The sequence below is a fragment of the Balaenoptera musculus genome, chromosome 5, assembly GCF_009873245.2.
Source record: "Balaenoptera musculus isolate JJ_BM4_2016_0621 chromosome 5, mBalMus1.pri.v3, whole genome shotgun sequence".
NCBI classification, from domain to species: domain Eukaryota; kingdom Metazoa; phylum Chordata; class Mammalia; order Artiodactyla; family Balaenopteridae; genus Balaenoptera; species Balaenoptera musculus.
Window position 1 is genome coordinate 5,746,961 of NC_045789.1, and position 27,256 is coordinate 5,774,216.

The 27,256-nt window shown below is 33.7% G+C and overlaps 1 protein-coding gene across 3 annotated transcripts in view; it reads right to left on the reverse strand.

The window, feature by feature from the left end:
• The window catches only part of FSTL5 (follistatin like 5), a 768,953-nt gene that overhangs the window by 625,231 nt on the left and 116,466 nt on the right, over positions 1–27,256 (reverse strand). For 2 of the 3 annotated variants that reach the window (XM_036853815.1, XM_036853816.1), the window contains exon 4: positions 15,579–15,612. In XM_036853815.1, the coding sequence (XP_036709710.1) occupies positions 15,579–15,612 (34 nt within the window). The remainder of the gene's footprint in view (positions 1–15,578; positions 15,613–27,256) is intronic. The other variant, XM_036853817.1, reaches the window with a different exon arrangement.

Here is a 27,256-nt window from a genome sequence, read left to right on the forward strand (position 1 = left end):
ATGATTATTGCCTTATCAGACTCCTCATAAGAGGTAATTTAATGTTTTACTTTTGTTTATTTTATAATTGAAATTTAAGTAAATAAAATTAATCTTTCACTTGTTTAAATCACAGACCCTTTTTTTTTATTTTAAGGCAAAATTTAAAGTTTTTATCCCATTTAACCTGTTCACATTTGTATTGGTTAGGAAGCATTAATTTTTCACACGGATTCTGACATTTAAATAATTAAACTATTCAAGTTTTGAAGGGATAAGACTTTTCTATCTTACAATGGACGCAATGTAATTTTTATTGGTCACTAGGCAGCTTCAAACAATGAACACATTCTCACATTTAGACTTACACAAAAATAGAAAGATTTCACTGTATTACATGTGCAGTAGGATGCTTGAGGATACTTGTTAGAATGGCAATCCAAGTAAAAGCAGTAAGTTTATTTTAAATGAAGTTTCAAGCATTTATTAGCTGTATAATTTTGCATGAGCTATTTAATATTCAAGATTCATTTTCCTTACATATGAACTTCTGTCTACTTCTCAGGGTTTTTTGATAGTTATAATAAGCTAAAGAAATAAAAATATGAACAGATACGTGGTACATGGTAAGAGATTGATATATATTCGTTCTCCTTTTAAGTCTTTGCAACAAACATAAAACAAATGCAGAAAATAAATCACATCTATAATAACCTAATGTTGTGACTGTATTAATTTTATTATTTACATAAATTTTATTTATTATATGATCTACCATATAGATCATATAATTTATAATATTATATATTATGTATTATATATTAATGTGTATATTAACATTTTGTATTAACACTATATATATAATTTATATAATGTCCTTTATACTAAGATTTTTTTAAGGAGAAACTTTAAACAATTTTTTATTAGAAATTATAATGGGATAATAATATTCGATCAATGCCTTTGATAGGAGAGAGATTTGCATAATAGAACAGAAGGATTACCACATAGAAAACCAGGAAATGTGGTGATACTTCTAGAGGTGAACTATAAGCCTGTGTGTTCTAAGTCATCTTATCAAAGCACTGCTGCTTCATTACCCTGAGAAAATAAATTGATGAAGACCAAACAGGACTAAGAAATGATGTAGAGTCCTTTCCTTTTATGGATTCATGGGAATTACATCATGAAAATTACCATTTAATTCCCATGATTCAGAACCACTAGGAAGAGATTTGAAGGCAAGATTAAGAGACATGTATTTTGCAGAATCAGAAACGAGTTCTACTGTAAGGTTTGAAGGTTTGGTGGGGGGGATATTTAAACCGTCAGGGATGGAGTTTATCCTTTCATTGTATGCCTGTGCTTTTCATGGGATTTTAGAAGGTTTTTTTGTTTGTTTGTTTTTTAGAAAATAGCAACTATCTTTCCTGTGGCAGGGGCAGATTTACTAGGCGCTGCAGTCTAAAATCCAGGAAGACAAGATATTTGTCCTGTTTTGTCCACTACAGTATCTCCATGGCCAGGTCTGTGATTGGTACATAGTTGATACTCAACACAAAAGTTTGAAAAAGTGACTGTATGAGCCATCATTATATCTGGCTTAAGAATGTCCTACTGTTATGCTTGCCAGCTAGATAGGACCAGCTGGGTTTACATTTGCCTGAACAATGTATGTGTTTGCTCTGCAATTTGATTTTAACAACTTGTGCCTCCTGGGCGTCATTGCCTACATCAGCTTTGCAGATAGGTTTGCTCCTGGAGTCTTTCCTGAAGATCTGGTAAATAGATCTCTGATAAACCCTTGGCTATTTACTTTTTCCATACCAGATACGCTAGTTGTAGTCCTAGAGTAGACCTGTCAATGAAAATATGTTGCCTGCCATATCAGTAAACAAAGGTTGTTGCAGCTATTAAGCCATCTCATTACAGCTGCCCTGATGGTGAGCCCTGAGGGAACACAGGATAGAAATAGGGTCCCCACCATCCATCAGTCAGCCGCTGTGGCCACCACCCCCGCCATGGTGCTCCCTGAGGAGACTCAGGATGAGAAAACACAGGATACTGACTCCAGATAGCTGAGGTGCATATCAAAGGAATGATTTCCGTGAGCCCAGATTCTCACATTTTCCCATACCTAGAAAAGCACTAAATTCCTTAACTTGAGATGTCTGGTTTTCTTTAATTAATAGAAATCTTTTGATGTTCCTACCACCTTGTCTTTGTTGCAAAAACTCCTATATATCCTGGCTTCTCCCTGACCTCTTCCGAGCAGTCCTTCAGAGCTACTGAGATGTGTCCCAGGCTTTCGTCCTCAGAATGTCTGACGAAAAAAACATACTCTCAAATTTAAGTTGTGTATTTTTTTTTTCAGTCGACAGACTTTGCATTGATCAAGGCTCTTTGTTACAGACAATAGAATCTGCACTAATTTAACTTAGGTTAGAGATATTTGTGAAAGAGTACAGAAAATTGTTCACAGGGCTGAAGAGAAGGGATGTATACTAAGCTGTTAGAAAAACTTCTAGAACTCACCACAGAACTGAAATATCAAAGTTTACTACCTTTACTATAGTCAGGACTAAGCACAAAAGGAAGCTATCACCCTAGTTGCTGGGTTCAGAACTACAATGTCTTTGTCATTACATGTGAAAGGAAAATGTCTTTCCCCCAAACTGTGCTTATTTCTCCAACAAGAATTTCATAAAAGGTCATACTTGCATGAATCTGATTGGAGAAACCTAAAACACTTCCAGAAGGCTAACTGCAAGGGAATCCGGGAAATGTACCTTTTCATTTACTAGACACTGTAAAAAAAATCTATGAAAAGAAAGCAAGCTAATTGGTGTTTGAAATGGTTGTTGAGTGAACCAATTTACAGTACCTACTGCAAATCCTTTGCAACTTTTGAGAAAAAAGGATATACATGAATACTTCCAAAAGGAGAATACTGAAAGTTATTTTGCAGAAATAGATGCATATGTAAGAAATTTCTGAATCCACATATACCAAAATGTTAATGATGGTCATTTATAGATAGATACATTGCCAATAAAATTTACTCTCTTGCTAGTATATAATATTCTTCTGAGGGTTATATAAGATAATACATGGAAAGCACTTAGCAGAAGACCTGGCAGTAAAAAAGTAATGTTAACTATTCATATTTATATATATAACTATATATATTCATAACAATATATAGTTACCTGCACAGTAACATTCCAACACTGATCTATATATAGTTATATATGTATAACTATATATATTCAAATATATGTGTATGTATACATATATATTCACATATATGTATATATACACATATATACATATATACTTTATATATACATATATATATATATATATATATATACACACACACACACACACACACACACACACACACATATAAATCAAGATAAAGCAACTGAAGCACATTACATAGAGACATAGGGCCTGGCCCTTATTAATTACACAGAAACTGTGAATTACTGTAATTATTCTTTTTAAGTTTCTGAATTCGTTTGACTTTTAAAATAACCACACATTAACACTGTGGAGAGAAAGAATATGGTATATGTATTTCTCTATGCATCTATCTACATTGACTTGCACTCCAGAGGATAATCAAGAAAAACAAACAAACAAACAAAAGACTGTTGAATAATGATGCTCGTGGTGGTGTTGGCATTTATGAAGGTTTATTGAGTGGTATTTTGTGCTGCTACTACTCTAAATGCTCTGAGAGACAGTTCCCTACGGTCTCTTGCATTTCTGTGTGTCTTGAGAGAAGAGATACGGACTGTATTTTATTCCAGACTTTTCTTCTCAGGGATTTTCTATAGTGAATATCTTCAGAAAATAGAAAGAGCACCTCCCTCTGGAGCCAGGGGTAAGTATGTTTCCTTGTCAAGTGTGACAGTCAAATGTCAGGCGTGCTTCCTGCCCATTATAAAATATTTGGTTTTCCTAAGCGGGGCAGGCAGAGGGAGTGGTCCTCTCCTACAATACAAACCACTGCACATGCATGCATCCTGAGGGCCTCTTCCCATCGCCCTGGGGGTTCAGCACAGGTACTGGCACATTGGCAACTGCCATGGCTGTGAGGAAGAAACTTTGCCTCTGACACAGGAGCCTCCTGTCTTCTGCCAGAATCCAGAAAACTGTGAGGCTCCCATGCTGGTTTGTGAAGAGGGTAAAATCTCAGACTGTTTTTGATAAGTTCTCTGTATTAATAACTTGTTTAATCATCAAAAACAAACCTATCAAGAAGGAACCATCATTACCCAGTTTTTACACATGGGGACATTAGTCCACCAAGGTCAGGTCATTTTCCATTGTCACACAGATATTTAGTGGTAGACTCAGGACTGAAAGTTACTCTGGTTCTGAAGCCTGAGTGTTAAACCACCAAGCAAAACTGATTTTATCATCATTGTGCAGTTCTCAGGTTTTTGTTCTGTTTGTTGAAAGGAAAAAAAATGGAATAATAATTTCAGAAGAACTTGCAGCTTATCAAACTGGAAAACTGCTGAGCTTGTACCCAGTATTTCTCAATGCTATACCTATTAATCAATATCAGCCTTCTGTCTAGCCTGGACAATCTCATCACACTAGCATTATTCCTGCCATCCAATTTGCTACTGATACTTTCCTAGTTTTAAATTCCTCTGTGAATCCATTCTACTCTGTACTGATTTCTCCTTTGCTTCTCATCAACCTCACATTAATATGTAAACGTGTATTTCACTAATGCCACACGAACTGGAATAATCTCCCTTATTCTTCACCTCTCTGATTCCTCCCTGTTCTTCTAGACAAGATCTTGTCTCCCTATAAAAAGAAAAGGTGAACCTTTTCCAAAAGTCCATTCCCAGACCCCCTTCCTACCCCTCGCCTTACCCCCATGCTTGCACAGCAGTCCAGCCTTTCTCTCTTAAAGAATCTATCACGCTTTTTTGGCAACTGTATTTATCAGTCCTAGGTCCCATCTCCCAAACTCACAGCCAGTATAACCTGCCTCATAACTTTGTCCTTAATTTCTCTGGCATCTAACTTTGCTTCTAATATTGAAATTAATAAATGTTGGTTGAACTAGGCTTTATTATAGAATGCAGTTGAACTGATATCTTCTCTTCTGAATTATTTGGACAGGCTAACATTACCACAAAATTTCTGACATAAAGCAACACTTTCTAAATGAAACAGTAGCTAACTTATAAGTCAGTGGGTTAAATTAGTTTTTTAAAATTTCTCATCCAGCATGCCACTGCAAAGATCCTGTATGCCGCCACAAGGACCCCGTGTGCCGCAACTAAGACCTGGCACAACCAATACAAATAAATAAATAAATAAATAGATAGAGAGATAAATAAATAAATATTTTTTAAAAATAAAAATAACATTTCTCATAAATTTCTTCAAATTTAATATAAGCCATTAAGACATCAAATTAGTACTCTCAGAGTATAATACTTTACTTTCCAAAGAATAATCTTCTGTTTATGTTTACATCCAAAGCAGTGTCCACTGCACTGTACTGTTTTTTTTTCAATGGAGCTGAATGCCTCATGCTAGGGATCTGATAAGAATGTCAGCCTAAGAATAAATATCACAGGATACCTAGAGATTATTTTATATCAGTAGGTCAGATATCTTAAGTATGGAAAATCTGTGGATTATAATTTAGAATTATGTAAAATAATGAGGCCAAGTCAATGTGTGTTGACCTCTAATCTTACCATTTTATGAAATTGAACATTATTTTTTTCATAAATGTGTCTACCACTGATAGATTAAAAAATGATTATAAACATTTCAAAACATGTTGAAATAAGAACTCACATAAACCAAGAGCTTTTTACTCCACTCAAAAGGTTTCTATACCTTATTTAATCTTTACAACAGCACTTTGTGGTATATTATACTTACATTACAGGTAAGAAGAGATTAAGAGTCCTTAAGTGTGGAGATAAATAATTGAGCTTAAGTATGCTGAGGCTAAACCCCATGATATATCTTGAAAAGTGTGATATAACTCAATGCTTCTCAGAATGTGGTTCTTGTAACTCTAGTGCTTTGAATGGTAATAGCTGTTTCCTGAAAGGTGGCCAATGTGGGAAAAGAAATCCTTGGTCAAATACAATTGTAAATGCTTAGTAAAGCAAAGGTAAGCATCACTAAAGGATTATGTAAAAATTTCACAATATCACAGTGCATATTTGACCAGAGTTTTTCCATATTTTCCGATGTCCAGTGGATAAGGAATTCATGCACCAACTTAAGAAACAATTATATTAACTTTAGTAGAGTGATATGCATTATTTTCCAGGAAAAACATTTACATCTTTTTATCTAAGTAATTATTACCCACATAATGAGTTAAAACTATGAAATGCTGCTTAAAAATATTTAAAAGGAAAATTATTTGGTCTTTGACATAATAGGTAAAACTCCAAATTAACTAATCCATCATAGTTAGACAAAGAAATGTATGTCTACTTTGCCTCATAGAAGTCACTGAGTACAATATCACTTAGAGAGTTATAAATCCTTCTTATATAAAATATATATCCTTCATAATTCAAAAAAACCAAACAATTTACAAAATACTTAAATATTACTACATTAAATGTTAGGTTAAGACCTTGGGGAAAAAAAAGAAATATATATTTTAAAAATCCAAGTAAATATGGTTTATTAAGTAAAATCAAATTTCATATTTAAAGTGCCAGGGGAGGCAAAGCCAAAAGGAAAAACTGATAAACCATATAGTTTTTCATTAGAGGATAAGACAGTGTCTTCTGCAAAAAAAAAGAAAAATATGTTACGTTCATATGACCATTTCAAGAACCCCTCTTTCACAAAGGCTAACCATTGCAAGTAAGTGAAGTTACTGTTTCCAGCTAAATAAATGAAGCCATCAAACACAGTTTGGTTAATATTACTTGACGTTTCTTGAGACATGACGTTCAATTATTTCAGGAGACTGTGTGGGAATTTTTTTTAAAAACATACTTAGGAAATCACTGAGCTCTGTTAAAAGTCTAAAATATCTTTATTTATTGGTAATTGAAAGGAAGATCCATGTTGGGATGTTACTGTGCAGGTAAAAAATAATAAGAAAAAACTATGTAAAGAAAAGCCTGAACAATATTCATTTGATACTCCATGCAGAGTGAAATCATTATTTATTAGCGAAAAATTAAATCCAGTTATTCTGGGTTGTTTTCCCAACAACCTATTACACCTCTATTTCTTTTAGATAGCACTGCCTCCTGGTGGGCAAAGTGAGCTGCAAAATTAATCATCCTGAAACCAAAATAAATGACCCATTGAATGGGATGATTTATGAATATCTTTTAGAAAGCTAGAGAATGTATGCAAAATGGAGGGGGAAAGATGATGTGTTTGGCATAATATAAACTGAGCCTTTCTTGGCATAAATGAGAAACACAATCAGATACTTCTGAAACCTCTTCTTGTTGATGAGAATAGCATCATTAGGTAGAGGTGGATGTCTGTCTTCCTGCTGCTGGGGCAGGACGACATGCATCAAGAGCATCTAAAATTGGACCAAGCTGTTTAAATGAATCTTTTTAAGAATGGAGGATGAATATTACCTTAATTCACAGAGAAAAGTTATCACTGACATTGAAATCTTTACTACTAAAAAGTTATGTAGGAAATCATTTGGGGGCATTATTTAGATTATTTGCAGTGAATATATTTCCATTAATTAATTTTTCTTTTATGGAGTTATACATTAGAACTTAAATTGTTATATGTTTCAAAGTTTGTCAAAGTAACAATTATTATCTTATGTATACAATGGCTTCCAGAATTTACATCTATGTGTTATCATTTTTGTTTCCAAACCTCATTCACTTTAAAACAAAAACTCACATCACTCACATAAAGAGATATGATCACTTTGTTTAATAGTGAAAGATCAGAAATAGAACAATTTTCAGCTAATGAAATCAGAGAAGACTGCCAATGTGTTTATAATAATTGAAAATTACATTTTTAATTGATTTATCACTGAACAATCAATTTATATTGTTAAGTGTAAAATGAAATGGATTGAAATGTTTGAGGTTCTCATATAAGCAATTAAAGAGTTGCTAGTCAATCATACACTATTAAGTTGTGCATATAGGACATTGACACTTTGCTGCTAGGTACTCAATAATTACTTATGAGAATACATTTTGCCCCCATTTAATTTCAAAAGTCCATTTTAAGTAAACAGAGTGCAAAGAGAATTGTTCTGCTATAATGCAATTGCTATGGCGTAAAATGTATACAAAACAAATATTGTTCCTTCACATTCTTTTACAGCATTTATTTTTTAAGATTATTATCACAAGTCTGCCATAAGTACACTTGTCTGGGGTTTATCCAGCATTGCTCTTTGCCAAAAACAAAAAAATAAACAAACCTATGGATCATTCAGTTGACATATTCTAGAGGTGAGTTTTCTTGTCTTTCGGTGCTTGGACTTTCTAAGGATTATAACTATTGACTATGATAGAAAGAACACCACAGTTTTCATAAATCCTACAAATGATTATTTCTCTCAGCAATAGCTTTCTAAACTGAATACCAAAGAACCTAACATTCATAATGTATGACGTTGTAATCCATTAAAAATATACTGACTCTGATATTGAGCTCCATGAGCTATTTGTATATTTGGGAGATTAATCCTTTGTCTGTTGTTTCATTTGCAAATATTTTCTCCCATTTTGAGGGTTGTCTTTTTTGTCTTGTTTATGGTTTACTTTCCAGTTAAAAAATGGGCGGAAGACCTAAATAGACATTTCACCAAGGAAGACATACAGATGGCCAAGAGGCACATGAAAAGATGCTCAACATCACTAATCATTAGAGAAATGCAAATCAAAACTACAATGAGATATCACCTCACACCGGTCAGAATGGCCACTTATCAAAACATCTAGAAACAATAAATACTGGAAAGGGTGTGGTGAAAAGGGAACCCTCTTGCACTGTTGGTGGGAATGTAAATTGATACAACCAGTATGGAAAACAGTATGGAGGTTCCTTAGAAAACTAAAAATAGAACTACCATATGACCCAGCAATCCCACTACTGGGCATATACCCTAAGAAAACCATAATTCAAAAAGAGTCATGTACCACAATGTTCACTGCAGCTCTATTTACAATAGCCAGGACATGGAAGCAACCTAAGTGTCCATCAACAGATGAATGGATAAAGAAGATGTGGCACATATATACAATGGAATATTACTCAGCCATAAATAGAAATGAAATTGAGTTATTTGTAGTGAGGTGGATGGACCTAGAGTCTGTCATACAGAGCAAAGTAAGTCAGAAAGAGAAAAACAAATACCGTATGCTAACATATATATATGGAATCTAAAAAAAAAAAAAAAAATTGTACTGATGAACCTAGTTGCAGGGCAGGAATAAAGAAGTGGACATAGAGAATGGACTTGAGGACATGGGGTGGGAGGGCAAAGCTGGGGTGAAGTGAGAGAGTGGCATGGACATATATACACTACGGAATTTAAAACAGTTGGCTGGTGGGAAGCAGCAGCATAGCACAGGGAGATGGGCTTGTTGCTTTGCGATGACCTAGAGGGGTGGGATAGGGAGGGTGGGAGGGAGGCTCAAGAGGGAGGGGATATGTACATGTGTATGCATATGGCTGATTTGCTTTGTTGTGCAACAGAAATTAACACAGTATTGTGAAGCAATTATTAATAAAGATCTATTTAAAAAATATATAGTGACTCTGTATTTCAGTTAATGGTAAGAGTCTCCATTTCAGGTATTACTAATTGTGCTGGCTATATTTTGTTTCCTAAACATAAAGAAATGAAATAATTAGACAAAACAGTCTCATAAAGGGCTCATATACATGAATGACTGTCTTTCAGTTTTACATGATATTTTCATTTGTTAATGTAATATATCCAATGGCCTTTATGAATAAGTATTTGAAGGTCAATTTCTATCCACTCACTGTTCCTGACTAGCTACCTGAGCTTGAAGAAGAGAGCTGACCGCAGGAACTCTGTGAAATTATTCTAATGAAGGAGCTCTGAATATTCAGGCAGCCCAAATGAGGAGTTTAGCATTCCAATCTCATAGCAATGCCCCTTCAGCCTGACTGAGATATAATTCCTGTATATATCAGATTATTTTTAGTGTTCTAAGTTACCAATTTTGTGATGAAGGAAATAAAGGAGAATCTGAACCCATGAGTGTTTAAAAATAAATAGAATGTAGCTTGTATGTGCATTTATGTGTATAAAGACTGCAGGCTTCATAGTTCTTTAATAGCATTTACTGTCCCAAACACACTCTTTTAATTCAATCAAGTATGGTCTTGACATAATGTTTTCTGTTATTGCTCAATGTATGTAAGAAGTTATGTACCTTAGGAAGAGCAATTGTGCAGCTTACTTTTTTCATATACACAAATGTGTATGACATAATATTTGCCATTTAGAACCTATTGAGTCATAGACTTTTGCATCATAAGTGCTTGTAATAATAGCATTGTCCAATGTCCTTATAGAAGTATAAGCCTTAGAGTTTCAGACACGTAAAGGACTTTTGATATCACAAGGTATGTTTCGCTAATATTTACCATAAAAGAGAAACTGCTTCCGGAGGGGTTAAGTCACTTGTAAAAGATCATAAGTATTTAGTGAACAAGCTTGTATAATTCTTACATATGTCCCTTAGAATATTACTATGTTGCATTTACCATTATCTATTTTTTTCTTAAAGCTACAAAGCACTGAGCAGATTTTATATAAATTAGCAGGAAAATATTTGTGACCATGATGTTAAAGAAAAATAATGCATAAGTAATAAAATTCATATGTATCAAATCCATGAAAATGTAAAAAACATTGCTAATAACAGTATGTTGAATTTACCTAACATAAGTTGGTGATTGGGTAAATAAACTATGATCCCTTTTAAAATAGAATGAGAATGATAATATTGATCTGAATTATTTACTTTGGATGTGATTTCTCAAAATGCAGGCATATTTGGATTCTAAATCTTAACTAATAATGCATGTTTGACTATTAAAATGAGATAATATATGTAAAAAGCACAGTGTCTGACATCAATTAGATATTTAACAAAACAGAGAAGATAATAATATAACATGTAAACGATTATTAGGGAACGGACTTTAGTCCTCAGTCTCCCCCAAATGTAGAGTCTTAACAAAAATATAACTAGTAATGAAAGGGGAACATACTTTATTTTTAACCCTTCTGAATGGGAAGAGCCAAGAATATCCACTTGAGGAGAGAGGAGGGGGGAAACTGTGTGTTAAAAGCAATCGAATCTCTTTGGTGAATGGACATTCTTTTATTGACAGAAGAGGGTGAAGTCAGTACTGAGGAGCATGCTACAGCATAACCACGTGCAAACTTTCCACAGTGATTTCATCCTTCTGATTGTAGTAAAACTTCACTCTATTTTGGAGTAGTAAAAACTTGACAGAATTTTTAAGCTATTTGTCAAGCATGGCTTATTTAAATTTTCCTCCAAAACTGTTACTGTTTTATCACTAAGAACTCTAGAGAGATGCTCTAAAATAGACACAAATAAACCAGTCACAAATTAAAATACTTACCTGAGAAATATTGGCAGATGATAATTGATTTGTTGTGATCCTTACAGTAGAAATTATTTCTTGATAATATTTATACAATTTTCAATGGGTTTTAAACACATAATGTGCTCTGTTTAATTTAGCTGTAATGTCACTGGAGAACAGTGTGAAAGATGGTTTCCTGAATAGTTGATCTTTCTTTCAAACCTGTGTAACTGTCTTTATTTCTCTGCTATAATCTTTAATGTAACTTTAAGGAAGGACATCTTAATTGTAAACCTCAAAATTGTGTACTAAATAGAGGTTGGTCTTTGTCTCATTTAACAACAGGCAATATAAAGATGAAAATTAGTTGAGAATCCATACTAACTATTGAACCGAAATTCATCTTGTCGGTTGAATTCCATATAGATATAATTTTAGAATATGTAAAATATGGATTTGTATAACATTCCAAAATAATATTAGAATAAGAGCATGTGAGTGTCAAATAATCAATTAGAGATAGAATTGCAAGTTTCCAAACATTTCAATGTATGTCTCTATGTACACAGAAAAATGAGAGATTGGTTCTCATTGTAGTGCTTTGTGAATTAATGTAATTTCAGGTCACTGATATCATGAGGTTGGGATTGTTGCTTCAAGCAGAAACCGGAGCCGAATGCAAGAAATTAGAAGATGAAGACTCTGTGTATACATTCTTGACAATGTAATAAACGGGTTCTGGCAAATAAGGTTACCAATTAGTCAGGAAGTCAGAGAATTACTAGCTGAGAATTGTTTGCTAAGATCAAATGAGGCCATAGCTCACACTTCAACTATTAGTGACCAAGAAATGTATTTACTATTCAGAATTTTTGTTATTTAATAATGAGTAAGCTATTGCTTCTATGACAATTTTCTTCTGCTTAATATAGATTTAAAAATATTTAAATGACCATTCATAAGTTCCAGTAAGATAATATTGTAAGATGATTCCCATAAGTATTCAAGAAAAAATGTAGAGTTCCTCTAAGCAGAGCTAGGCAACAAGTCCTGATATAACCCTATATCTACTTAAAATTCAGTAGTCTAGCAGACATTATGTCAAGGTTCTGAACCATGTGTCAGCCAATAACAATGAAAGAAGTGGCAAGCATCATCTTGAAAATTTTATTACATTATAAAAAGAAAACATGTTCCCAGTCAATAGCTGGAAAAAAACTAATTTCTACTATTTCAGATGATATAATTTATGTACTGCAAGGCAATAAAGCATCAAAAAGAAAGCTATACTTAACTTATTTCAACTATAACAGAATTATAAATATGATTTAAGATTATTCTGAAACACTGGGCCCCTCCGTAAGAAGGAAGATGTGCACTCAGTATGCTTAAAATGCAAATATCATTTAAATGAACATCACACTTCACCTCTTAGAATAGAAATTCCCTTTTGCAACACAAAAGTACAAAACTTTGAGTTAATATGAGTATTTTGAGGAAAAATAAATGTAATAATTTCATATATAAAATAACAAGACATACTTCAGTTTGATGAAAAAGAACATAGTTTGGGAATCCCTCAAAGGGCAGTTTTACATAATTCATTTGAATAAAATATACCAAGCAATATTTTAAAAAGTATGTCTTTTCATATTCTTCAGTAATATAGATGCTTACAGATGACCAAACAAGGAAAAATTTGTGTCAGTCAGTTGTGTGAAAATGTGCAGAGAAGATTATATCTGGACTTAAGTAAGCAAAACTGCTGTCATCAACCTAGCCACCCTCAAAAGTGTAACAATCCTTTCATCATTTCAGGAATACATGTAATCTTTGTAGCTTTCTCCACAGTTATATTTTAAAATTTATTTGTGTATAACTCCAAAAAACGCTAAAAAAATTTTCCTATGCCAAAAGCATGGAATCAAACAGGACAATTGTCAACAGGCACAAGAAAAATGCTCAACATCGCTAATAATTAGAGAAATGCAAATCAAAGCTACAATGAGATACCACCAAACACGGGTCAGAATGGAAATCATTAAAAAGACTACAAACAACAAATGCTGGAGAGGGTGTGGAGAAAAGGGAATCCTGCTATACTGTTGGTGGGGATGTAAATTGGTGCAGCCACTATGAAGAATAGTGTGGAGGTTCCTCAAAAAACTAAAAATAGAGCTGCTGTATTATCCGGCAATCCCATGGTTGGGCATATATCCGGACAAAGCTGTAATTCAAAACAATACATGCACTCCTATGTTAATAGCAGCACTATTACAATGGCCAAGACATGAAAACAACCTAAATGTTCATCGACAGATGAATGGATAAAGAACATGTGAGATATATATATATATATAATGGAATATATATATAATGGAATATTACTCAGCCATAAAAAGAATAATGCAATTTGCAGCAACATGGATGGACCTGGAGATTATCATAGTAAGTGAAATAAGTCAGATAGAGAAAGAAAAATACCATATGGTATCACTTATATGTGGAATCTAAAATACGGCAAAAATGAACCTATCTATGAACAAGAAACAGACTCACAGAGAACAGACTTGTGGTTGCCAAGGGGGAGAGGGGTGGGCAAAGGGATAAATCAGGAATTTGGGATTAGCAGATAGAAACTACTACATACAAAATAGATAAACAGCAAGTTCCTAAAGTGTAGCACAGGGAAATATACTCAATATCCTGTGATAAACTATATGGAAAAGAAAATGAAAAAGAATGTACATATATATATATATATATATATATATATGTATATGTATATAAAACTGAATCACTTTGCTGTACAGCAGGAATTAACACAACATAGTCAATCAACTATACTTCAATAAAATAAATTAAAAACAAAACAAAACAAAACAAGGCAATTGTGCTTTGCTCCATTGTCAGGCTTGGGACTACTACACCTTGGGGAAGGGATAGGTGGGCAAGGATGCCCAAAACATAGAATAAGAATGGAGAGATCAGAAGGATTAACCCTGGAAAAATCTGTGAAGTTCTATCATGATGAGCAGGAGCACACACTAATGGAAACATTTTGTTGAAGGATTACAATCTACTTAGGGTAATTTATTATCTCAGTGAGTGCATTTCAAAGTTTAAGATTGTCTTTATGGTGTAAAGAACCTTCCTGTGCCTGACTAGGATTGACTATGCCATACAAAAAGCTATCACCAACTTTTAATATATAAATACATATTTTCTTGCTTTTTCAGAGAATATAAAGTGAGATAGCAGTGACTAAATAGTTCAGTCTCTACAAAACATATTTTGAAAAGGTTCATCTGCTAAATCATAGATGTGACAGAACACCAACTCTTTTTTTTTTAAATTTTCTTCCTTCTAGTTTATTTATTTATTTTTAAACATCTTTATTGGAGTATAATTGCTTTACAATCATGTATTAGTTTCTGCCTTATAACAAAGTGAATCAGCTATACATACACATATATCCACATATCTCCTCCCTCTTGAATCTCCCTCCCACCCTCCCTATCCCACCCCTCTAGGTGGTCACAAAGCACTGAGCTGATCTCCCTGTGCTATGCGGCTGCTTCCCACTAGCTATCTATTTTACACTTGGTAGTATATACAAGTCCATGTCACTCTCTCACTTCTCTCCAGCTCACCCTTCCCCTTCCCTGAGTCCTCAAGTGCATGGACAATGGTTGGTGGAGGAATTCAATAAGAACAACTCAGGGAATAAACAGAAAATTGTGTCGAAGTTTCCAAAAGCACTATTGAAGAAAGGAAATCTTGATAGAGAATCTTCAATGGCCTTGGGGAATTCCCAAAGGGTTCACAATGGTTTTAAAATCATGTTGAAGATTTTGAAGTCCCATTGTTTTCTCATTTTTAACTATAATTTCAAAGTAGCAAGGTCTTTTTTTTTTTCCTTCTCCTATACTTACACAAATGTATAAAACAATGATCGTAAAATAGTCACTCCTTACCTTTGATTCTTGAACGTTCTTGACTTTTTTCCTGCTGGAAGTAAAACAAAAATAGTTCAAAATTTGTAAGTATTTTATCAACAGGCTGATATAAAATATCACTATAAATAAAGACTTGTCAAAATATTTTCTTGTACATATACCCAGGAGTTACTGTAACACAATTCTCAACTTAAAAAATACTTATGTCAAATCTTTTATCAAAGCAGTAATCATTCTTAGTGGACATAAATGTTTCTAAGAAACCAATGCATTGTAAGAATATGGATTTATAAATAAATGCCTAATAAATAATAAATAAATTATTATGCCCTAAAAAGGTCTTGGTTCATTCCATTTAATTCCAATGATGTCTTCAGAATTTGCTTTCAATGTCTCTATGTTAATCATAAAATTCTGGTGAGAAAAAAGGTTTAAAGGCAAATAGTGGATAATTCACTAAAAATTAAAAAAAAACACAAGACATGTTTCAACAGTCTTTCCCTCAGTTTAGCTTAGAATTCACCCCTGTCTCGCTTCTCTGAGGCTAAAGTTGACAACAATTCTATTATTTATTCAAAGCTGCTTCAGTCAGACCTGTCTTTCAATTTGATATACTCCTTATTAGTTACCAGGCAACCCCAGAAGAATTAGCTTGCTTTCAAGTTTTTAAGTAGAAATTGTGCACTCTATAATTTCTCAATTCATATTCAAGCACAGTTTACTCTGTCTAAAAGTTTCAGGGTCTCAAACTAAAAATAATTTTGAAACATGTTTCTAACAAAATGTCTCACACATACACAGAGAACTGCAGAATTGTATGAATGCTAATAAATTTTGGTAAAATTTATAAACACATTAAAAAATATAAAGAACTTATTTTGCGGCAAGCACTCATCCCAGAGTCAGATTATGATAATAAAAATGCATATTGACAAATGTATATTTACTGAAACAGCCAACCCTATGTATAATTCTATTAGACTAAAACTTTGTCTCTTATTCTAACCCATCCAGGCTTTGTGATTAAATTATGTCCTGTCCTTTGTTAATTAATTGATTTTTTTTCAGTTCTGATGTATTTTTAATTTAGAGTGTTTGTTGTTCATTTAAACTAAAATTTAAATATGAAATACAAATTTATGTATATTATATAAATAAATATAAATTACTTGCTTTAAAAGTACATTATTTTTACATAATTTTAGGTCAAGCTGGTTTAAATTTTCCAAGTGGGTACTGAGGAAGAGAAAAATCTGTGTCTCTCTCTCTCCTCATCTTTTGCCATTTTTTCATTCATTTAATCATTCATTCTCTCAACAAATTTGCATAGATCACTTCTATGTGCCAGACACTGCTCCAAGTGATAAGACTATGAAGGATGAAAAAACCAACAAAAAATTATGTCCCGTTGGAACCTAATTATTACATAAATGGTAATAAATTATATTTAGAAAAAGAAATACCCTAAAAGGAGTTATTTTGTAGTGAATGACTGGAATTTTACACAGGTGTATAATGATAAATAATTTTTGAATAGAATTCTGAGTGAGATGAGATGATATAACTGGGGAAAACATGTTTTAGGAGAGAAAAACAACTGCAAACTTCCTGAGATACAGGAGGTCTTGGCATTGTCAAAAATACCAAGGAGACCTGTGTAACAGGGCAGGCTGAGTGAGGGGAGTTTTGTAGGAAGTTCAATCAAGGAGGCAACAGGGGCAGAGAGACTAGCACTGCGGTCCCTGGTTATTTCTTTGGTTTTTGCACTGAGAGAGCTGAAAAAAACATTGAGAGTTTCTTCTCAGAGGACTAACATTATCTGAGTTACATTTCAGTAGAATCATTCTGGCTATTGAGAATAGTTTGAACAAGGGAAGGACAAAATTAGAGGGACCAGTAGAGAAGGTATTGCAGGAATCCTGGTGGGAGGTGATAATGGCTCAGAAAGGTGTGGTGCCAGTGGAGTTGGAATATCAGTTAGAGCTGGAGAGGTTTGTTGATAGAATAAGTGTTGGGTGTGAGATACAGTGCTTAAAAGGGTGATCTCAAGTGTCAAGGCCAGTAGAAGAATGGCATTACCTCTAAGATAAGGAAGATGGCCAAATAAGAAACACTTTTATCCCTTCTTGGCTTGCCTTCTGGTACTGTCCCACTTTGTTCATTTTTCTCTTGTCTGGCTACCCCTGTTCTATCTCCTGTCCTGATCCCTTCTTGTCTCCTCAATTTCTAACTACTAGTTTCCTAGACACTGAGCCCTTATCTTTCCTCTATACACCTCATTCTTTTGGTGATCTTTTCTACTCTTCTGGCTTTAAGTGCCATGTTTTCCTAAGGACTCTCAATTTATATCACTAGCTAATCCTCAATATTGTACTTCAGATTCAAAGATTCAGCTTTACTTATTTATTTTTTTAACATCTTTATTGGAGTATAATTGTTTTACAATGGTGTGCCAGCTTCTGCTTTATAACAAAGTGAATCAGCTATACATATACATATATCCCCATATCTCCTCCCTCTTGCATCTCCCTCCCACCCTCCCTATCCCACCCCTTTAGGTGGTCACAAAGCACTGAGCTGATCTCCCTGTACTATGCAGCTGCTTCCCACTAGCTACCTATTTTACATTTGGTAGTATATATAAGTCCATGCAACTCTCTCACTTCGTCCCAGCTTACCCTTCCCCCTCCCCGTGGAATCTAAAAAGAAAAAAAGAAATGTTTATGAAGAACCTAGGGGCAGGACAGGAATAAAGACGCAGTTGTAGAGAATGGACTTGAGGACTCAGCTTTATTTTTGACATCTCTACTTGATTATCTAATAACAGCCTACCTATCATGTCTAAAACTAAACTTCTGATCTTCCCTGACTTCTTTGATCATCTTTCTCATCTTCTTCATCTCTCCATCTTCCTTGTTGTTTGGACACTTAAAGTAATCCTTCTCTGTCTCTTAAGAGTAAAGAGCCTGATATTTTCAGGGGTTTGACATTTGATTCTGATTTTACTTTGAATATCACTCTGAGGATGCAAAGTAGGATGATGGTCAAAATACCTGGAACTTATGGGAGATATTTTAACAAGCTGCATAAATTTAGAAATCACCAGCCTATGTATAAATCATCAGTACTGCATCTGGAGGACATATAATAGAGTTGAATCATCTAGAACTGAATATTGTAAACAATATATGAAAAATATAAAGTCGAATTAACCAACAAAAGAGAATGGAAGGATAGACAAATTATAGGAGAACAAACAGGAGAGCATGGAATCATGGAATACTAGGGAATATATTATGTAAGTGGGAAATTTTCAATAGTATAGAATTATTATGACTGCTTTAGCAAAATTAGATCTAAGGCAATGCCCTTCAGATGAACTGACATATATGGAATCACTGATTTAAAAATAAGCACATTTTTGATGTTGTTTGGGCTTGGAAGTAAAACTGAAGTTATTCATTGAAGGAGAGGGTAATTGAGAAATACATGAAGTGGTAAAAATGGAATGAGTGAAACACAGCTGGGAAAGAAAGGTCTAGGATGGTGTGTAGCTGAAGAGTGAAGGGAGGTCCACAGAGGTATAGTGTTTGTTTTGCTCACTTGTCTTTTTGTTTTATTTTGTATAAATTTATAATATATTATTTACATAAGTGAGAATTGAGAAAGTCTAAATGATAGGAGATACATAGTAGAAATGGAGAGGATTAACATAAAAGGGAGAGATGATTAGACTAATTTTATAAGGTTATTGAAAAAGTAGATGTGATACAGAACATAAGTGGGGACAAAATTTAGTTAGAAAGACAACCAGTTGCTCTAATGTAACCGGTGGGCATAGGAAGGCACGGTTATAAATGCAGGAGTTTTGTAGGTTTGATATGATGAATTAAACATGTTCAATCTGTGATGATATTTTCTTTATGTAATAGAAGAAAAGTCTGCTGAGTGGTGAAGTAGGATGGCTTGTCAGAAATTTGTGGAGATAGCGTAGATTTTAAATGCACTGTTTTTTGTGAGGTTAGTTGAGTAAAACAGCTTGGTGTTTTTGAAATCTTAACTGAGTTTTGCCACTGTAAATATATAGTGACTTATTTTAACTATAGTCAAATAGGCTTAGCACTCACCGATATCGTATTTTATTTTATTATTTTCTTAACACTCAATTCTCTATTTGTACAATTGTATGTAATTATAAATTACCAATGAAATATCCTTAAAAATTTTACAAATGGTAAATGTTTAAGAAGCCTGCATTTACAGAAGTTAAATTAATGATTAATTTAATTTTATGGACTGGGAAGAGTAGGAACAGACTTGTAACGTAGGAAGGTAAAAGGGATAAACTACCTCATTTATTCCTAAACATGTATTAGAACTTTGTCAGTGTAAGTGTGTGTGTGTGTGTGTGTGTGTGTGTGTGTGTATACACATATATGTATAATTTAGGATTTTCAAAGTAATAACTGTTCCAAATTGTTTCTATCACTAAAATATTGCATTGTTCACTAAGCAATATGTATTATCCACAATTTTATTTTACAAACTATTACTTTATATTTTAAATGTTAATTTTTAAATGAGGAAATGTTAAGAAGAAAACTATAATTATTTAATTATGCGATAAGTCTTAAGAGATCAGAAAATTTTTTTACCCTGTCTGCATGATACTTTTGAGAACCATTCTTACATTATGAAAACTTAGGTCTTGTCCATAATAGAAGAAGTGCCAATCTCGGTCTTGTCCATAATAGAAGAAGTGCCAATCTCTTGGTATATCTCAATTTTAATATTCTTCCAAAAGGTTTTCTGACAAAGTGGTCTTGTCTTAAAATAAGAAATATATATTTGGCTATGTATCAAAGCTAAATCAAAGCAAATGATTCATGTTTTACTTCATACCACACCATTTCTTGGAAGAATCCCAAAGTGCTATCTTTATTACATAAATAGACTACGTGAAATCCAGCTCAATAGTAGAAATGGGCAAACAGATCCTTTCAGACAGTATGTAAAGATTAGCAAAGACAATCTGGACAGAAGTATGGATTCAGAAGAAACACATGATTGTAAGATATGATTTCTTAAATATTAAACAAAATACAACAAAATGAGTGGAACATAGCTAAGCCAGGGTAAAATTAAGTCAAGTTGGGAGCAGTAATTTTTAAAATGAGATGTGGTGGTCAGTCCTAAAATATTTAAGCAAACTAAGATATAACCAAATAACATCAATGCACAGCAGCCTGTGCAGAATTTAAATGGGCAGAATGTTATCACTCTAGAAGATATTATTAAGAATGTTTCTTATCTAGTATTTGGATTTTGGTATGATATTTATTAACATCTGATGATGGCTATATCATAAAAATGTATGTCTTATGATCAAACACTAAAACTAAATATCTGGCTATGACAACTTCAAGCATAATTTATCTTGTTTCTTCCTTCTGGCTGTGAAGCACATGCTCTCTGGGAAGAGAAGAAACCACCTGAATCCTGAGTGCATCATGTCCATCATAACAGCACTGAGTTATAATCATCAGATTATCAGTGAATTGTCCTCCAATTCCATGTTATAAAGCTTAAATCACTTTAAGGAAAAGGCATGAAGCCTATACAGGTAATACCCATGGATACCCTTTTTTTTTTTTAATTGCATATGTATGATATTAGAATAATGAGACTCCTTATATGCTCTTTGGTCAATATTAGGAATCCCACAGGCTTCCCTTCACACAGAGGGGTGTAGAATGAAACAGGTGCAGCTAGAATTAAATTGGTTCCTTAGAAAAGTAAACAGATTGTCTCTCTGTCTCACTTAATCTTTCACTGGAATACACATGATAATAACCAGTGTATACTATCAATACATGAGGGAAGTAGGGGTCATCAAGGGTGGAAAATGCAAGAGTCTTCCCTCCTTTAATACAAGAGTAATGAAGAAAAGATTTCTGGGTCGCTATGGTTTTTCCTCAGCCCCATGTGACTCAGTTTGCATTTGGCCATTAATTAAAAGCTATGGTAAGCCCATGCTACCTAGATAATTAACATGATAATATTAGAAAGCTGTTGTCTTCTTAAGAAGACCCCTTTGTTTCAAACATAATGTTTCCTTTGGTTGAATTGGTGGCATAGGCTAAGAGAATATAGACTTCACCTCTTTAAAGTTAGGAGGGAGAAAAGGTATTTTTATTTATTTATTTTTCTTTGCCAAAAGTTTATAATGAAGCACACTCAAACTGTGTTTAGGTTGATCATGTGCTGCAAAAAGTAACTTCTGTCATGGGATGTAAGACAAATCAAATTTATGGAAGAGTTTTCCAGGCATATTGAATAAAGCCCACAATGAATCAATTAACTTAAAATTTAAAAATTAACAACTGATACAACGAAGTCTATAGTAACCAGAAGTGATGTGTCCTAGATGAAGTAATCTTCCTCCCGGTTCATATGACCCACAATTGTTCTTGAAGTAAATTGATGTCATCATTCACCAAAGGTGGCTTTATGTATATACACAGCAGTGCTATACAAGTTCAAGTAAACGTATGTAATTTTAAACTCATGACTAAAGGTCAATAGATCCTAACAGTGAAAACAGTCAATGGATGGAAAGGAAGCATATATAAATATAAATTTTGGTGGCAAACATACATAAAGCTTATTAATTTTAGAAGGCAGCCTAGTTTAAATTCCTTCTCAGAACTCTTCCCTTCTCCTCGATGTAAATAATAATTGTTTCCCAGACAAATACCAACAAACAAAATTTGTGAATTGCTAATTTGCAGTAGAGTATTCATGTTCAATATATATTTGTTTAACATTTCCATGTGCTAGGTGGTAAAAATATGAAATATTAAATGTTCGTATATTTATTAGAGCTATTCAGTAATATAGATTGTAAATTCATGGAAATTGGGAATAGAACACTTTCAGTGGAGCTGGCCCACCACAGTCTTGTAACAAATCTCTTCTATGCCATTCTGATGCATGCATACCCATGAACACACTAGCTCTCTCCCCCAGGCCTTCAATGCACACACTCACGCACACACACTATGTACATACATTCCCTCAAACATATTTTGTTGGTGGCAATTTAATTATAAAATGTCTGGAAAATAAGGGATATCACAATCATAATACAGTGTATCTAGCCTCCTAAATATTGGGTTTATCAATGTATTTTTAATAAACTGTAATGGTGATTTTCAGTCTTACTACGTTTAATCACAATCTTATCTTTAAGATGGTTCCCTTTGGAATGTAAGCCATGTTCCTGATTTACTTTTTTAAGTTTTTTAAAATTAATTTTTGTTGGATATAGTTGCTTTACAATGTTGGATTAGTTTCTACTGTACAGCAAAGTGAATCAGCTATACGTATACATACATCCCCTCTTTTTTGGATTTCCTTCCCATTTAGGTCATCGCAGAGCATTGAGTAGAGTTCCCTGTGCTATACAGTAGGTTCTTATTAGTTATCTGTTTTATACATAGTATCAATAGTGTATATATGTCAATCCCAATCTCCCAATTCATCCCAACCCCCCTTTACCCCCTTGGTGTCCATACGTTTTTTCTCTATGTCTGTAACTCTACTTCTGCTTTGTGAATAAGATCATCTGTATCATTTTTCTAGATTCCACATGTTTCTGATTTAATATCACCTTTGCAACAAGCCCCAATCCCTATCCATTCTTTCTAAAACAACACCCCCATTATTATTTGATTTTCTTAACTTTTTGTTCATTTCTCACAGAAGTTACCACTTCCTGGGATAATATGTATTTATTTGCACATGATATGTTCCCGTTACTGGAGTATATTTATTTTCACGATATGTTCCCGTTACTGGAGTCTTAACTTGTATATCCACAGTGTCTAGAAGAGTATCTACAAGAGAGTGGGCACCATTCTTAATACAGTGTCTGAACTCTAGAATTTAACAGCCTAGTGAAGAAGAAACAGGTAAAACACAACCTGTGAAATAAAACGTGACATTCAATAGTATAATTGTGCATAAAATCTAGAGGGAAAGGTCAAGGGAGCAATGCATTCTGTCTTAACTGAGGCAGGTGAAGGGAAACTTTGTGAGTGTGGAGAACTAGGGATACACAGAGAGAAGAAGAGGTTGTAAGAATAATTACAGAATTATTAATTAAGAATAATTGCTGTAGCTGATCTCTACAGCAAAGGGAAGGAGAAGATTCTGTGCAGAAAACATAGCACGAAAGAAGTTAAAGATCCATGAGGTTGCATGGTAAGACTGCAAAACTGCAGACAATGTTTGTGGTACTGCAGAGTTGGTACGGTAAACATTAAATACAGTTGGGCAACTAGTAATTGTCAGCTTTTTATGACATGAAAGAAATTTTCTTAATTTTTTAAAGAAATGTCATCAGATGTATTAATAGTCTAACAAACATATAATATATGTTAAATATGATGTTAATAGTCTAACATATAACATATGTTTAACATATGTTAAAATTTGATAAAATATTTGCTATGATATATATATATATTATATATATATAATATATATATATATGAGAGAGAGACATCTAGCTCTATATAGACATTCAAAGTACAAGCTATAAAAGCTATAGACTGTCAATCTACAGCTGCTTCTCTTTTGGCTTAATTTGTTAGTGTGATATCATTAATTCCGAAGTCAAAGAATAGATATATATAACTGAATCACTTTGCTGTACACCTGAAACTAACACAACATTGTAAATCAACTATACTCCAATATAAAATAAAAAGTTAAAAAAATTGTAGTTGCTTCTTATTATAGGTTCATATTATATTTGATATTTTTATGGGATTTTAAGGAAAAAAAATAAAGAGAACTTGTTATTGGATTGATGGATAGCAATATAAAACTTAGAAAGACTGCCAATTAATAACTACCATTTATTACTGAGAATATACTTTGTCAATAAACTATATCCTGCAATGAAGAAACTATAAATACTTATAGCCAGGTATCCCAGGTAACCCCAACCTAATATGAGATACTCTTGGCACAGGTAACCGTGGGGCGTTTTGAGGAAGGTAAGAACAACAGTGGTCAGTAGCATGGAGTCTAAGCATCAACACACCAGCTGCCTCCCAATAGGCAGAGAGACCATTTGCAAGTGTCAATGAAAAGAAGATTGAGGCTTGAGGAATGCCAGTAGAAGAAGGAGAATTAGTAGGAGGAGAAGAAGGAGATGGAGAGGAAGAAGAGGGATAGGAGGAGGAGGAGGAGAAGCGGGAAGATTAAAACACTCATATCAGTTTTACTAGGTGGCAAGCAATTTTTAAGTCGTTTACATATGTTATCTCATCTGAGGTGACCAAAAGTCACAGTCTAGCTTCCCCTACTTGCATTTTCAAACTGTAAGTTCATGAAGTTCTCTAGGGGGTGATGACCATGACATGTACAGAAGTATTTTCAAGCAAATATGATTACATGAGACCTGAGCCCAAACCTGAGTTAAACTGCCCTTATAAAAAGATGAGCTGCCCAACTGGGGTCTTCCTAGAATAAGTAGAAGAATATTTGATAGGATTTTCACTCATGCTTAGCCAGGTAGGTGGTAACAGCTATTGTAATATCAGCTTAATTTTCACCAAAAGGTAAGTGAGACCTATGGCATTATGTTTATGATTGTTTACTTTTGTCAACTTTATTGAGGAATAATTGACAACAATAATTGTATATATTTAGGTATACAACTGGATGGTATTATAAATATTTTCAAAAACACACACAGTGTGGAATGATAACCAAAATCAAGATAATTAACACATGCATCATATTACATGGTCAATTCTTTTTGGGTGTGGTGAGAATGTTTAAGATCTCTCAGCAACTTTCATGTACAGTCATTAGTTGGTATATGCAGAGATTGGGTTCAGGACCTCCAAGGATACCAGAATCCATGTGTGCTCAAGTTCCTTACATAAAATGGCATAGTAGAGTTGGCCCTCCATATCCATGGGCTCCACATCTGCAGATATGGAGAGACCACTGCATACAATATGGGGCTGTTATTATTAAATATAGTCAATGTACTGTATGCTTAGACCATCAGACTTATTCTTCTTGTAACTTCTTATGACTTCTTTTAAATTTGTACCCTTTGACCTGCATCACCCTATTTCCCTTCCCCTCAACACTTGCAACCATCATTCTATTCTTTGTATCTATGAAATTGACTTTTTAAAAATATTCCACATATTGGTGATACTATACAGCATGTCTTTCTCTATCTGGCTTATTTCACTTAGCATAATGATCTCCAGTTTCATTAGTGTTGTCCCAAATGGCAGTATTTCCATTTTTTAATGGCTGAATGATACCTCATTTTCAATATCTATTCATCTGTCCATTGACACTTAGGTTGCTTCCATGTCCTGGCTATTGTCTAATGCTAAAAGAACATAAGGGTGCAGATATCTCTTCCAGATAGTAATTTCTTTTCCTTCAGATATATACCCAGAAGTGGGAATTCTGGATCATACGGTACATTTATCTTAATTTTTCTGAAGAAAAACTCTACCGTTTTCTATAATATCTGTAACAATTTACATTCCCATCGATAGTGCGCTAGGGTTCCCTTTTCCCCACATCTTCTTAAACACTTGTTATCTTTTGTCTTTTTGATAGTAACCATTATAACAGGTTGTGAGATGATATCTCATTGCACTTTTGACTTGCGTTTCCCTGATGATTAGTGATGTTGAGCACATGTTTATGTTTTAGTTAGCCATTTGGATATATTCTTTGGAAAAATGTCTATTTAGCTATTTTTCCTATTTTTAATTGGATTATTTGCTTTTTTGTTATTGAGTTGTATAAGTTATTTATATTTTAAACTAACTATTTATCAGATATATGATTTGCAAATATTTTCTCTCATTCTGTAGGTTGCCTTTTTAATTTATTGATTGTTTCCTTTGCTCTGATGAAGGTTTTTTGTTTGATGTAGTCCCACTTGTTTATTTTTGCTTTTGTTGCTTATGATTTGGAGTCATTTCCAAAAAATAAATAATTTTTTCCTATGTTTTCTTTCAGTAGTTTTACTGTTTCAGATCTTACAAGTAGGTCTTTAATCCATTTTGAATTAATTTTTATGAGTGCTGTAAGATGGAGTTACAGTTTTAATCTTCTGCATGTGGATACCCAGTTTTCCTAGCACCATTTACTGAAGAGGCTCTCCTTTTCCCATTGCATGTTCTGGGTGCCCTTGTCAAAAATTAGCTGACCTTCTGAGCCTGCGCGTCTGGAGCCTGTGCTCCGCAACAAGAGAGGCCACGATAGTGAGAGGCCCGCGCACCACGATGAAGAATGGCCCCCACTTGCCGCAACTGGAGAAAGCCCTCACACAGAAACGAAGACCCAACACAGCCATAAATAAATAAATAAATAAATAAATAAAATATTAAAGGAAAAAAAAAATTAGCTGACCTTGTATGTGTGGTTGATTAATGGGCTCTCGATTCTGTTCCACTGGTCTATGTGCTTCCTTTTATGCCAGTACCATATTGTTTTGATTACCTAAGTTTGAAATATAGTTTGAAATTAGGTGTGAAGCCTCCTGCTTTGTTCTTTCTTCTCCAGATTGTTATGGCTCTTTGGGGTCTTTAGTGGTTTCATTCAAATGTCAGGATAGATTTTTTTTTCCATTGGTGAAAAAT